The 16005-nt window shown below is 38.2% G+C and overlaps 1 protein-coding gene across 1 annotated transcript in view; it reads right to left on the reverse strand.

Annotated features, from left to right (window-relative positions):
* FRAS1 (Fraser extracellular matrix complex subunit 1) overlaps positions 1-16005 on the reverse strand; it is a 431004-nt gene that overhangs the window by 410122 nt on the left and 4877 nt on the right. The window contains exon 2 of the mRNA XM_045473641.1: positions 12142-12173. Coding sequence (XP_045329597.1) covers positions 12142-12173 — 32 coding nt within the window. The remainder of the gene's footprint in view (positions 1-12141; positions 12174-16005) is intronic.

A 16005-nucleotide genomic window follows, 5' to 3' on the forward strand; every position in this document is an offset into this window, starting at 1 on the left:
TGCAGACTTATCTTTCTTGTTCAGCACTGATGATCCGTTACATGGAGCCCCTCATGTTCTCTCCAAAGCCCCAAAGCTCTGGAGAGCAACAACATGAGAACCCTGCTGAAAATGAGAAGAGGGAGGAAAACAGCAGAAGATGGTGCCTTGATATCTCACTTCCAGCAATACAATCATCAGTTACTAGTGATGGAGTTAGAATTTAAGAGCAAATGATTTCCATCTCAAAGGGTCCCCAAATGCCTACAGAATGTAATTCAAATGCCTTCTTCCAGGCCCTATGTGATCTGGAGTTTAAAAATCCTTCCTCTGTTTCATCCCATTGCTTCTCACACTTCAGTCAGACTGAACCTTTGTCACTCAAGCTTTTACTCATACTGATCCTCTATCTTAAGAGCTTTCCCTTCATCTCTTTCTGCTCCAAACTGACCCACATTCTAAGGCCAAGATCAACAGCGGTTTCCTCCCAAGAATAACAACATTCTCAACAGCTAGCATGTACTTACCATTACTATATCCCAGGTACTTTCATGTATTATCTCATTTATCTTTGCAGCAGTTCTATTTACGTACACAAAACTATTATCTCTGTTTGCAGATGAGGTGAGTAGCTTGTCCAAAGTCAAAGAGCAGTGAGAGGTCACAGACTGAAACTCTCAACTTGGAATCTAGAGCTCGTACCTTTAACCATGCTGCTGTGCTCCTTTACTGACACTTATCCCAAAGTGCTGAGAACTGAGTTCACTATTTGATTGGAGGAGATTGGAGAAAATGACTTTGGCTACAGTAACATAAAATCCTATTCATACTGGCTTAAACAAGCCTAGAGAATTTCTAGGCTCATATAACAGTTCCCCAGGAAGGTCAGTTCCTGTGCTGGTTACATCAGCAGACCAACAACCAAACTCCTTGAGGAACCAAACTCTTTCCATCTCTCTTCTCCATCACCCTCTGTGTGCCAGCTGGGTAGCCTAATGGTTGCAGCAGCTCCAGGGATCGCATTGTCACCTGTCAACATTCAACGACAAAGTTTTCAAAATCTCCCATTAATGGAGAATTCTTTCTCCTGAGGTTTCCTTCTCATGAAGGGACATCAACATATCATTCTAGTCCTTTCTTATCCTTGGGAAGTTGGCATGATTTATGTGACTGATAAATTTAAAAGAGTGACTGTGCATGATTTAACTCACTTTTGTCTTTCTTTCTCTTCTAGGGAGCAAACCTTTCATCCAAGAGCATAGGTTGTTCTCTGCTTCTCCCAACGGTAATTCTTACCTGAGCAGCTTTCCTACATGGGAAAGCTGCTTCAGTCAAGGTCTTCCTGTGAATACATAAGTCTGCTGGAATATGGGGGTTCAGAATCAGTGAGCCCATTTGACTAAGAAAATCAAAGTTATATCAGCCACCTTAGCCTCACTGATTAAAAATAAAAAGGTGACTTTTTTTTACATCTATATTTATTCTTTCTTTACTTCTCAATTCATTCAGAACTTGCAGAGAGAGAGAGAGAGAGACAGAGAGAGAGAGAGAGAGAGAGAGAGAGAGAGAGAGATGCTATCTATGGGGTTCTTTCAAGCACCAAAAACTTAGCAGACTTCCATGCATATCTTTTTGGCCACAAGTAAGTCATAAACTCACTCCTAAACCAATCCTGGCAGGGGAATATATACTTCCTGATTTGCTTACAACTAGGATTTACACAAGTCTTGTGGGGAAGGAGTGGGGACTGGGAAAAAACTAAGATTTTGCCAATAGAGAAAAGGAGAAAGTAGGCAACCTAAGGTCTGGTACTACATGACCAAGAGACATAACTCATATCTTCTAGCACATGGAAGTTGATAAATAAATATCTGGAACCCAGCTGGATCACTATTACAAATACCGACAGCAAATACGAGAGGGAGAACTTTCCTCCTCGCCACTAATTTCTGTTCTCTCCCCCTTAGACCAACTTCCCTCTAGATTACAGGGAAACTCAGAAAAGTAAGAGCACCAAAGAATAAGTATCTATTTCTGTTAATAATTTTCTCTTGCTTACTATTGCAAAACCATTTCAGGAATGTAAGGTTTAAGGAACTACAAAATCTACTCTCCAGAGTAGACACTCTCCTCTCCCTCCCCCTCCCCCACCATTCAATTTCCCTTTGGAAGAAAGGCATGACATAAATTTAATAAATAACCAATCTTGGGAGCTGTCAGGAAAGAACTCACAGGTCATGGCCCAAACTCAAGGGCCTCCTGGGTATAACAATAAACATTTTTACTGTGAAATCTTTTCCCTTTCCTTCTTCCCTTCATTTAGTTTATAAACTCTAGGAGCCTAAGAAATCATTGCTAAAAAAGAATTTAGCTGGCATACCAGAAGCAATGCACTTATAAAACTGCTCAGATTTTTTACAAAATTATCTTGTGCCATTTTTATATTTAAGTGTCCCCTCCTTTCACAGAAGCAAATGCCATCCATATGAAATTTTTAGAGCCAACTTTTCTTTAGACATTTGCCATTCAAATACCAAAAAACATAAGCTGGCTTAACTCATAATTGTCATTTGATATTTACATATATTCTTTTCCCTTAGTAAGCAGAGGGCTTTAAAAAGTAAGTAAACTATGACAAGAATATACCATAAGGTGTCATAAATGAGTGACAACTCTTTCCCAGGGGATATGTACATCCGTATATATGAATGTATTGTGTATAAAGTAAACATGTATATGTATATATTTTGTAGTTATAAATAGACAAATGGAGAAGAGAAAACAAAGTGAATATCAGGTTATAAGTCAATTTGGAGCAAAAATGATACAAACTTTAAAAAAAAAAAAAAAAGGTAGGGAGAGTGTATGCTCTGACCAGAAAATTGAGATACATGATCACAGATAGCATAGTTTGAACAAATGAATACAGCTGCATCCTCTAAATTCAAAACAAAGCATAAGAAATGCGTTCGTTAACTTAAAACATCTGTTCCTACCACAAGAATATGAATAAGACTGAAAACGCATATGGGTTATTCATCAATAAAAGTACAAAACCTCTCATATTATTCCTCTCACACAATATTTTAAGAAGATATAAGTTCCCAAATAGGAAACTGGCACATGTGATTACAAAGGACAGTTGATAAAAACCCAGAAAGGCAGAAGAGTCATCCAAGGCACCTAGAGCCCAATGTACCACCTGGCACTGTGGGTACGAAATCCCTCCCTTTAAAGAAAAACACAGGGAGAGATCCTTCACTGGACACTGGAGCCAGGAAGTTCTCTCACTTCTCGAAGGGCTTCCTGAAGCAGAAATACACAGCTCACACCTTCAGTCCATACAACTAAGACCCCAAATTGGCAGTCATCAAGATGTAGCCAACACTCTCTTTCTGATAGTGACTGTCCAGTCTTGACTTGAATACCTCTAATTAAAGGAAATTTATTGTGGCACCTAGCACAGTGATGATGTGCTACTGGTCTGCAAAAGAAAATTAAGTTTTTATCCCAGAATAAGTACATTTTAATAAGACTAGCATTCCCACTTAAGAGCATATTACTCAGTATTTAAAAATAAATGAAGATGGACCCGAGGCATTTAAAAATGTTGAATTCTTGTTAAGCTATAACAAAAAACAACAATATCCTACAATGCCCAATAGTACTCTTAAGGGAAATTAAGGAATGGCTGCTTTTATTGCTTCCCCTCTGAGTGTATCCACAGGAATGCCAAGTATTCCCCCTGACTGCTACAAAGTTCAGAATGTTTAATAGTAGCCCCTGGCCAAGATTCACTAAAAGTTTAGGGGGACTTTGGGCATTTAATAGGGGATGCTTCCAAATTTTCTTTATTTCTCTTCTCCATAAAATCTCTTGAGCATGTTGATAAATACCAGCACAAATGCAAATTTGAGACTTTTCATTTCTAGGGGTCTCTCTTGTGTTAGAGTTTCAAATAAAAGAAAGTAATGCTATATAGCACACTGATTTTTTTAAAAAGGAGACTAGCACCGAAGAGCTCAAATTGTCTTCCTTTATCCTTCTTAGCCCTAATAAACAAGGCCTACAGATTAGACCAGAAGTTCTCAATGTTTCTCTGCCATAGTATACACAGTGGACAACACTCCAAGTATATGAGACTTCGACAAAACACCAAAAATATTTTGTAAAAATCTTAAAAGATACAAATCAGAAACCTCAATGAGATATTATCTCATACCTTTTAAGATAGCTATTATCAAAAAGACAGAAGACAAGGGTTGACAAGGATGAGGAAAAAAGGGAACCCTTGCACACTGCTGGTGAGAATGTAACAATATGGAGCTTCCTTCAAAAAAATTAAAAATAGAACTAACTTATGATCTAGCCATCCAACTTCTGGGTATATATCCAAGGAAATGAAATCAGGATTTTTTTTGTTTGTTTGGTTTGGTTTGGTTTTTTCTAAATTTTTATTTAAATTCTAGTTAGTTAACATATAGTGTAGTATTGGTTTCAAGAGTAGAGTTTAGTGATTCATCACTTACATGATGATTACTGGGTGGTAACCCAGTGCTCAGCCCAAGTGCCCTCCTTTATATCCATTACCCATTTAACACATCCCCCACCTACCTCCCCTCCAGCAACCTTCAGTTTGTTCTCTATAGATAAGAGTCTCTTATGGTTTGCTTCCCTCTCTTTTCTTTCCCCTTCCTCTATGTTCATCCATTTTGTTTCTTAAATTCCACATAAGAGTGTAATCATATGGTATTTGTCTTTCTCTGACTGACTTATGTCGCTTAGCATAATACTCTTTAGCTCCATCCACATTGTTGCAAATGACAAGATTTCACTCTCTTTAGGGCTGAGTAATATTCCATTTTATATATAATTTATATATTTATAAATATATAAGTTATAATTAAAATTCCATTATATATAATATCCATAATTTGTCTATTATTGATAATGCTCCTATAATATACATTCAGGTGCATGTGCCCCTTCAAATCAGCATTTTTGTATTTTTTGGGTAAATACCTAGTAGTGCAATTGTTGGGTCATAGGATACTTCTATTTCTTTTTAATTTTTTTATTTATGTTTATTTTTATTTTTGACAGAGAGAGAGAGAGACAAAGTGCAAGCGGGGGGGAGGGGAAGAGGGGGCGGCAGAGAGAGAGGGAGACACAGAGTATGAAGCAGGCTCCAGGCTCAGTTGTCAGTACAGAGCCCGATGCAGGGCTCAAACTCATGGACTGCGAGGTCATAACCTGAGCCAAAGTCAGACATGCAACTGACTGAGCCACCCAGGTGGCCCAGGATAGTTCTATTTTTAACTTTTTGAGGCATCTCCATACTGTTTTCCAGAATGGCTGCACCAGTTTGCATTCCCACCAACAAGTGTTCCCTTTTCTCCACATCCTCACCAACATCTATTGTTTTCCTGTGCTGTTAATTTTACCCATTCTGACAGGTGTGAAGTGGTATTTCATAGTGGTTTCGTGAAATCCTGATTTCACAAAACCAGGATCTTGAAGAGTCCCATGTTCATTTCAGCACTATTCACAATAGCCAAGATATAGAAACAACCTAAAATCCATCAACTGATTAATGGCTAAAGAAAAAGTGGTGTATATATCCAATGAAATGTTATTTAGCCTTAAAAAAGTAGAAAATCCTGCCATTTGCAACACCCTGGGTGGACCTGGAGAACATTATGCTGAGTGAAATAAGTCACATGCAGAAGGTCAACTACTGCACAATCTCATTTGTATATAGAATCTAAAATAGTCATACTCTTAGAGTGGACAGAAAAATGGTGGTTCCCAAGGCCTGGGGCAATTATGCAAGTTAAGAAGATGAACAAATTATGAAGATCTAATACACAACAATGTGACTATAGTTAATACTGTATTGTACACTTGAAATTTGCTAGGAGGGTATATTTTTGCTTGTTTCAAGTTTTTATTTAAATTCCAGTTAGTTTACTTATAGTGTAATACTAATTTTAGGAGTAGAATTTAGTGATTCATCACATATATAATACCTAGTGTTCATGCTAGGAGGGTAGATATTAAATGTTCTCACACCAAAAAAAGAAAGAAAATGGTAACTAAGTGAGGCGATGGATAAGTTAATTAGCTTGTGGTGATTTTTTCACAATATATACATATATCATCAAGAAGTACATCTGAAATACATACAATTTTTATTTGTCAATTATTCTTCAACAAAGCTGAAAAAAAATTTTAATGGGATATGTAAACTGATTGCAAGCAAAGACCCAGCTATAACTACCCCCCTCCCTTTCATTCAGGAAAACATATAAAGCAAAATGGGGAGAGTAGTGTTGTAACTAAGATGACCTTCAAACTGTTTAAACTACATAAACAAAGAGCAAATTCAGGCACTACAACAGATTTCTTGTGACCTTCTTCACAACTGCTAACAAGAGTACACTGAGGCTTCACCTGGGGTGAGAACCACGCATGAGACTATAATTCAAGCTTAAGTGCTGTATGTTAAGAATTTTAAAGCTCTACAGCTGCATGGTAGATTACAGTGACCATGAGCTCTATGAGGTTATTTATATTTTAATTTTTTAATTAATTAGCATTAATAAAAATTTTAAATTCAGTCCCCTAGTGTCACCAGCCACATCTCAAGTACTCCATAACTACATGTGGTTCATGCCTACCATACGAGACCGTGTAGCTATGGATCATTTCCACCAGCACAGAGAGCTCTATTGGATAGCACTGAGCTAAGGAATCTTGGAGAGGATCTAATGCTCTCATGTTATAAATTTAGAAACTTAGAGCTTATTTCATTCAACTGACTTACTCAGTGCTTCATAGCTAGTGATTACACAGCCAGGACCCAAACCAAGACACCCTGGCCTCTACCACTCCGTCATTTCCACTCCAACATTTTTTGTCACCTAGATGATGTAAGCGGCCAGTTTCTTGCCAAGCACAGTTCTGGGTTCTTTCACAAGCATGTTCTCAGTTAATCCTCACATCATCCCTATGAGGAATACAGTCCTCATTATATAGAAGATGAAATTGAGACACAGCTGTATAAAACATGGGACCTGAGGTCACACAGCAGGTATATAGCAGTACTAGGATTCAAATTCCAAAGCCTGGATCTTTCCACTATGTCATACTATACAGTAGTGAAGTAAACCCTCCACATTTTTAATTGTCCCTGAATTTTTTTTCTTTCTTTCAAATGTGTTAAAATTTAGTGTCTCATAATCTACTTTGTCAGCATTTGTGAGCAAAAGTATCCCAAGTAGGAAAATTTCAACACTTTTAACACTTTTGACCTAGAGAAGAATAGTTTTGTGCAACTCTCCCAATCACAAGCGCTTACAGCAACAATAGCAGCAGCTGACCTTCACTAAGTGTTGTAGGTCTAGGTCACAAGCACAGAACTGGGTGCTTCATGTTGATCTCCTTTAACTTTTGCAACAATCCTGTGAAGTAAATAGTTTATTTCCATTTTACACATGTAAAAATTGAGGTTAAGAGTCCAACTACCCACCCCTAGGGAAAATCTAATAAAGAGAATTGCTTACTTGTGGTGATACCAAAAGAAAGTTAACTTCTTTTTGCTCAAAATAGTTTAAAAACAACAGAAGATAAGTGAAAACACTGAAATAAAAAATTTATCTTACTCCTCACACTCAATGCCCCAATCACAGTTAAACATAGGAACTAGGTAGTCTCCTCCTGATAGATTCCTGATTTAAAAAGGTCATGCTCTCCCTTTCTCTCTTTCTGACGTTACAGAAAGTCCTGAGAGCCCAGGGGCAGGGGTGTTGTGGGACATGAAACACACCCCAAAATAGATGACTCAGTGCTTCTCAAAGTATAGGACCTTCCTGGGTATTTTGACTCCCTTAATGTTAATTTTTGACCTGAGGAATGGAAAGAAGAGAAAAGTAGGGAAGACGGTGTTAAAGAAAGGAGAAGAGACACACTGAAGGCAGTACATGCAGCTTAGAACCAAATTACCCCGATGGTCACCACAAGTCCATACAGCTAGCAAAACTGACAAACAGAACACATTGTTGGGAGTGTGTGTGTGTAAAGTATAGCATATATATTTTTTAAATTGGAATGACCCTCTCCAAACATTTCTCGCATCATGTGGTGGATCTAGTTAGTTCAGGAGAGCCTCAGTTAGATGGGAAGGGGTTAGCCAGGGACAACTGGCTTTTGCAGGAGGTCAGGAGAGTGACTGGCAGAGACAAATGCATGGCAGGTGCAGCAGCAAGGGGGTGGGCGTATAGAACTGAAGGTGAAATAAGCTAGTTGTGTGCAGAGACAACAGGCAGACTGGCTTGGCAGAGAAAAGCAGGCTGCTCAGTGAAATGGCTCTCGAGTCAGAACCGGGTTTGATTGCTCTCTCCTTCTGGTACTGACTAGCTATATAATTTTTGGACAAACGACTGAGACCTTCTGAACCTCAGTTTCTTTATCTGTAAAGTAAAGACAACACCTATTTCCTGGGATTGTTGACAGTATGAAATACATAGTAGGTGCTTAACAACTGCCCCTTCCTCTTGTTATTCTTCTTAGTTGGTAAAGAGGAGTTTTGTTATGGTGGAAAAGAAAATACAATGCACTTCATATGAGTGTCCTCCCCACATTGTCTTCTTTACTCTACAAAACCCCCTCAGGAGAGGCCTTATCTATCCCCATTTCACACAGGAGGTGATAGAGATTCAGGAAGATCTTGTCATTTTCTCTAGGTCACCAAGCTGGTTTGTAGTGGAGAAGGAAGAATCAGAATGAGGTCTGTCGGGAGACAAGCATCATGAATGCTCCACTATCTCTGAGAGCTTCCCAGGCAACAGGGGATGAGATTAGAGAGGAATCAGTGGGAGAGTTAGCAACTAGCAACCAGTACTAGACCCACGTTCTCATTTGCTTGGTACGTTTTCTGGAATTCTTCTGGGTGAAGCTGATGCTTTGTTGCTTTCAACCAGACCCACTCTCCACTTCTGGTTACTCTCTTGAGAAATGGATTAAGTTCAAGAACTTCACATCCTTTGCCCCAGTTTTCTCACCTATAAAATGGAGAGTTCAGAATACACGATCTCTGAAGTCACTCCTAGCTCTAAACTGTGTGTGGGTAGAATTTACAGGGTTTAGAACAGGGACATTACACCACCATCCCCAGAGGTAGCTCCCAACTGTGAGGCCTCTTACTAAAGACACTGTCACCCAAAGAGTTGTTTAATCAGAAAATCCTAGAATAGTATATAAATGCTCTTAAACTCTTTATTTTAATTCAAAATACAAAAATGTACATGCATTCAATTTCATTGATGTGGGAGCAATGCCTTTCTCTGAGACCACATCAGGTGGAGAGAGAGTAGCAATGAATCATGCACACAATTAACTACATCCATAATGTATCATCCGCCATTTCCAGTTTAAAGTTCCTTAAAATGGAAATAGAACTTAAAATGGTAGCAAATAAATCCAAATGTAGAATCTCTCTGGATTTTTGTGTTTTTCCCCAATCTTTTATAGTTGTTTCTCTTACACTTAATTTGACAGCAAATTTTTAGTGACTCACCTCTATGGAGTCTTTTTAAAGTATTCACCATAGTTTCCCTAGAAACAAGAACGTTATTTCTTTTCACATTCACATTCAGCAGCTTAATTAAACTATAAGTCAGATTTTGTCATTCCTGTGCTATAGCTTCGCCAATACACCTTACCAAGAAGACAAGCTAAAGTCCATACAAGGCCCCTGCCCACCTCTCTGACCTTGTCTCCTGCCATCCTGCCCATGGATCATGCAGTCCCGCCATTCTGACCTCCATGCACTTCTTCAAATGGCTAAGCCAGCTTCTGCTTCAGATTGTACCCTTGCTATTACCCTTCTCTGGAATTCTTCAGCTCTTATAATGGCCGCTTTCAGGTCTTTGTTCAAATGGCACCTTCTCAGTGGAGCCATCCCTGTCACCCTGTTTCCAGTAGCCACCCTCATCAGTGTTTTCTATCTCCCCACTCCCCTCTTGTTTTTCTCCATAGCACTTATCTGACATTCTATATATTTTACTCATTAGAATTCAAGCTTCCTGAGGGCAAGGATTTTGTCTGTTTGTTCACTGATGCATTCCCAGCTCCTAGAAAAGCAGGTTCACAGCTGCCACTCAATAAATATTTGTTTAATAATAATCTTTATTATTGGGGTGCCTGGGTGGCTCAGTCAGTTAAGCATGTGACTTCAGCTCAGGTCATGATCTCATGGTTTTTGAGTTCGAGCCCCACCTCGAGCTCTGTGCTGACAGCTCAGATCCTGGAGCCTGTGTCAGGTTCTGTCTTCCTCTCTCTCTGCCCTTACCCTCCCCTCTCAAAAATAAATAAGCATTAAATTTTTTCAGAAATAATAATAACCTTTAGTATTGTAGTAAGTATACTGTCTTTCTAGCTGAGTCGCATAATTACAATAATAAGGACATCAGGCTTGAGGAGGTTTAGGAACACATGTAGCAGAGTCTTGGTAAGTAAAGAAGCCAACTGGCGGGGATCAGGAGTGTGCTAGTGCACTACAGTGCAGCATAGTAGCCCTAAGCAGCCATAAACCCTGGAAGGAGCCAGGACATGGAACGGAGAAGAGCAAGATCACCCATTAAGTGCAAATTAACTAGACAGTCTCTCCTTTAACTTGAATGGCACTGCCCTCTCCAAGTACATGATGCTTTCATATTTGAATGCACACTAACACAGAGCAATATCAAATATAGAAGATAGGCTAGCCACTATTCTTTGGATACAGGGGAACAACAGCAAGAAGACATGTTGTCTTGTTCTAGTGAATCCCTTAATGGTCAATTTACTTTTAGCAAATCTCTTAATCTCTTTCTCATCCTTGGTTCTTCATTAAAGAGGAGGAGAATATAAAATAATACATGGCCTGCTTATTTCAGTATCTATTGTACTGGATAGATCAATAGTTATGAAAATACATTTTTTAAATTATAAAGCAGTGCATACAACAAAACAATTTTCTGGGTATTAACATGGAAAACCGACTTGTCTATAATATCCACTCAATTCCCCAAAACCAGTGATGTACGTCATAGCACTTTGATTTTAAAATGATTCTCAAAATGTATTAAAGAAGAAACACAAGGAAAAGTAGGCTGGGAAGGGATGAGAAAGAGAGGGAAAATGGCTTTCTCCTGATTCTTTAATAGAAAAATACAAGGGGAGAAACATAAATCTCCAGAGTAATAACTGTATTATATAAAGTTTAGAACCAAGAATATTACTGTGAACATCTACAATTATCTAGACTGTTGGATATTTCAGATATTCCTCATCTATCTCAACACCGCAAGGATAATCCAAGATGACTTATCAATATCACACATGTCAGTAGCAGGTTGTGATGTAAATGAGCAAACCCTCTCCAACAATTTCAGTTCTGTTTTTATTATAGCATTTATTAAACCAAAATAAAAAAAGTGGTGAAGAATGACTTGTCACACCATTTATTAGAGTTGATGGAGTGTAGACAGTCTTTTCAATAAGGCTTTCACACACTGTTATGCACCATAGTACATTATTAATGAAAAGAAATGCATGAGACTTACATCAGCTTTCCCCCCAAGTCATCATGACATTAAATTCAAAATCAACTCTACCATACATGGCAAAAGTTCAGAGATAAAATGTAAATTTGCTTGCTATTTACCAAAACTTAAAGTTACAATTCACAGCAACAGTCAGGAATCTTCCATATTGTACTCAATTTAATAATTTTACTTTTTTTTTATTTGGAGGGGCATTCAAAGGAAGAAGCAAATGCAATGGGAAGATAAACAAATTGTGCCCTAGTTCATATCTGACAAGAGAATAGGATCTAATTTTCTTTCTGATTGAAAGAACACAAAGGACAGCTATGGAATGCAAATTGTGTTGGGTGTTTGAACTCCTTTCCCAATACCTGAGTATTCAAATGGAACTAATTCACTCTGGAAAAGGTATTAAGTAATTGAGCATGATTGTGCCAAGCTGAGGGATAATCCTCAAACTGTGAAGGAAAATAAACATATTTCACAACGATAGGGTCACCTCACTCACTCAGCAACCTCAATCAAGCATTTTACATTCGAAAGAAATAAACCAAATATATGAAGAATGACCTACCGCCAACAAGGAACCCTGATAGACACAAGCACCTGTAGGGAAAAACAAAACAAGAATTAAAAGGAATGCAAAACAGACCAACAGGCACTGCCCCAGCAGACTTAGGCTAAAACTGCATGTACATGCATCATAGTCAGCAAATTGTGCTTTTTCCAAAATCTTAAAAGCTTGAGCATTCTGCCCCTGGGGAAATAAACCCATACAACACAACAACACTTCTTGGACACGCATGAGGGAAAGCATCATTAAAACTTATTATTTGAATTTTAAAATAAATGTGTTTACAATGGCATGCCATGTATATACAATGTATATTTTTTCCTATGTAATAAATAAGCAAAGTCTCCATAATCTAGTCCCAATTTACTTATCCAGGCTTCTCTGCCACTCTTTGCTTACACAAATTCTCCAGTCTGACCCAAGAGGCCAACTTAGGATCTGGCGATAACACTTCCATATCTCAATGCCTTTGTTCACTTTTGTGCTTTTTTTAAAATTTTTTTAACATTTATTTATTTTTGAGAGACAGAAAGAGATAGAGCACAAGCAGGGGAGGAGCAGAGAGAGGGAGACACAGAATCTGAAGCAGGCTCCAGGCTCTGAACTGTCAGCACAGAGCCTGATGTGGGGCTTGAACCCACAGACCGTGAGATCATGACCTGAAACAAAGTCAGACACTCAGGCGCCCCGACACTTTTGTTTTCTGTAGGAGACGCACTGAGTCTATTCAGGTTCCTTAAATTTGATCCCATTTCCTTCATGAGGTTTTCCAGCCCACAGGATTGTTATGTTTATTTCCCTTTGGCGCTCACAGTACTCAGTGTCTGCATCATCCATTTGTGAATTCATTCTTGTGTGCTTCCTTATAGTACCCTTGCTAAGGATGCTAAGGATGTAGAACTGTTGCATCTACCACGCTATAGTGTTTAGATCCTCTTGGGACAGGGATGGCTTCTACTTCTCTGTCTTCCCTAACTCTTCACATAGTAGGCATCTACTTAGGTATCTGGCTGATTATCTCTTTCTTGCCTTTCATACAGTAGGTTCCTCTATAGGGATATTATAACATTTATAAGAGAGTGGTGGAGATTGTAGTTATTTGGAAAGAACTCTTCCATTGAGCTCTTGAACTCCAATACTCTTTTCACCCTCTTTTCACTCAATTTTTCTTTCTAATAGGCTGGTTATTAACTGATACATCTTTCTATTTTCCATTCATTAAGCACCAAATAAAAAACAACAAATGATTTGCTTCTAAATGGAAAAGAAGGCTAAATGTGAATGGAACAGCCTATATTTTCTGAATAACTAGCCTATCACAAAATAAATCTTTCCAGGTATTATATTTGAAAACAGTATAAAATTGGAATCCTAATTTTAAAAAACAAACACATTTTCAACCAATCTTTGAACAGCACAACAGGTGTTTTTTTAACCTAGAAACATGTGGGTGGTGTGCTAACAGGTACTCTCTCAGAAAAAGAAGCTACAAAACAGATTGGAATAACATGCGCACACCAAGGCAGAAGCACAGCTTGACAATGGGCCGCACTTGGGTCCAAAGAGGGAAGGACATATTTTACTACAGTGCTTGGCCTCCAATAGATCATTCATGAAATCTCAGAAACACTAACTACTCAGGGAAAGGACCAGTCTGCCTTATGCACTAATACTGGAATTAAAAACAATCTTTAAAGAAATGAAATGGCTATTTACACTTGAGGTCTGAATCAAAGATCTTTACTGGCAAATTTATTGGAATGACTTTTCTCCCCTTGACATTCAAACAAGAATAACTTGAGAGGAAACCTTGGGAGAAAGTTCTTAACTCACTTATTTTTCTTTAATAAATAAAGACTTAGTAAAAGAAAGAAAGAAAGAAAGAAAGAAAGAAAGAAAGAAAGAAAGAAAGAGACTTAGTATTTTAGTCTGTGGTATGTCATGAGAGATATATATGTATATGTAAATGTATATAATAATCACATATACATGTATATACATAAAATAATCCTATAAAGCTCAAATAAATATATATCAACACAACTCAATTTCTAAATTACTTAAGTTGACATATTTAATTACTTCTTATGTTTAAAAAATAAACACAAAGATCAGGGGTGAGTGGGTGGCTTAGTTGGTTAGGAGTCTGACTTAAGCTCAGGTCATGATCTCATGGTCCGTGAGTTCAAGCCCCACATTGGGCTCTCTGCTGTCAGGGCAGAGCCTGCGTTGGATCCTCTGTCCCCCTCTCACTCTGCCTCTCTCTCTCTCTCTCTCTCTCTCTCTCTCAAAAATAAAACATTTAAAAAATTTTATTAACACAAAGATCATCCCTTCAGTACAATTTAACAAAATTTAACCTTTAGAATAAACAAAAGTTAACCTTTAGAATAAGACCATCAAATAATTTTACTGCCCTCCTACATAACATTACCTTCCAAAAGCCAATCATCTTTTCAAAGCTCCAAAAGGAATCAAGTATCTGAAGAAATATCCAGCTACCCATATCAAAACCCATTTCTGTAAGGTCAGATAGATGTTACAAACCCCCTGTAACATTAAAAAATAAAGCAGCATTGCGTGTGGCATCACATACACACTTGGCTAAGCCAAACATCTGCTAGAGACTCCAGTCAAAACGGTGTGTAACTGCTGATAAATTCCATCATTAGGAAAAGGAAATAACTCAATTTGGGTTGCTCCATGATGTACAATGCCAAAAGAAATAAGCTTTGCCCTCAGAGGACTTTCCTAAAACGGAACAGCTCTACCCAGAAGGCAGATGTACAAATGAGTCTCCATTAACGCAGCTTCCAAAACCTCATTTCTACTCTCTTGAGAAAATAAAGCATTCCAGTGTGATGCCCAGTCCTATCAAACATTTATCACCACCCAATGCCAGATGCAGTCCTCCAAAGCAAGCATATTTCCTCCCATACTAGCACGCTACTCACACCCACCAACAGATAGAGTTGGGAGGTTTGCTGGCAGGAGGTGCTGGATACAGCTGCTGGTTTTGCACGAGAGCAGAGACCTTTCCACTAACTGATCAACTCATATAACACAGAAAACAAAGGGACTCTCTCCACTCATCACTTTTTTTTCTGAAGGAGTACAGCTCTGTCTGAGATTTAGATTTATGGCTTTACTGGAGCTTTAAAGGAAACTCCAGATCAAGGTGAATTCTGACAGATGGTGAGGATCTAGTAGAAGAAATAGCCTTCTTCAAGAGAAAACAAGAAACATAAGAGACCACAGAAGCTGGAATTCTCTGACCAAGAACTTCATTGGTTTTAGGGCATAGAATACAATGAGATGCTGGGTAATTTAAATTCCAAATCCTTATGAGGAAGTACATAGAGTTTTGTGGGGTGAAGTGATCACATACAGTGCCAAGAAGGAAGCCCAGGTCCTGAGACATTCCTCCATGTGGCTGACTCCAGTCTTGTAGGTCACACAGGCAAAATGTTACTTCCTAGTCATTTAAACAAGTAAATATCTACGTTTAAGCCCTTTTGCACATTATAATGTGCTCCTTTTTGAAATACATGTATAAAATCTAAAGTTTTCAGAGAAAATATGAGATATAAGTTGTACCAGGACTCTCATCCAGAAACCACTCACTCCAGAAACTGTACCTGGTAAACTGAATAAACTAGAGAAATTAAATCCAAGAGTCACAAAATGTCAGATAGATTAGTTCAAAGACAGAGTCGTATCTATGGCCATAAGATATGAAAAGATTTGAAAAGTATGGTATCACAAAAATATGACTCATTAGGAACAAGCAGCCACAAGTTAGCATTTAAATGTTCAAGCTTTATGTTGTGTTGTAATTCAGCATATGGCTTGTACACTGTGGAA

This window comes from Leopardus geoffroyi, chromosome B1 (genome assembly GCF_018350155.1).
Source record: "Leopardus geoffroyi isolate Oge1 chromosome B1, O.geoffroyi_Oge1_pat1.0, whole genome shotgun sequence".
In the NCBI taxonomy this organism is placed as follows: Eukaryota; Metazoa; Chordata; class Mammalia; order Carnivora; family Felidae; genus Leopardus; species Leopardus geoffroyi.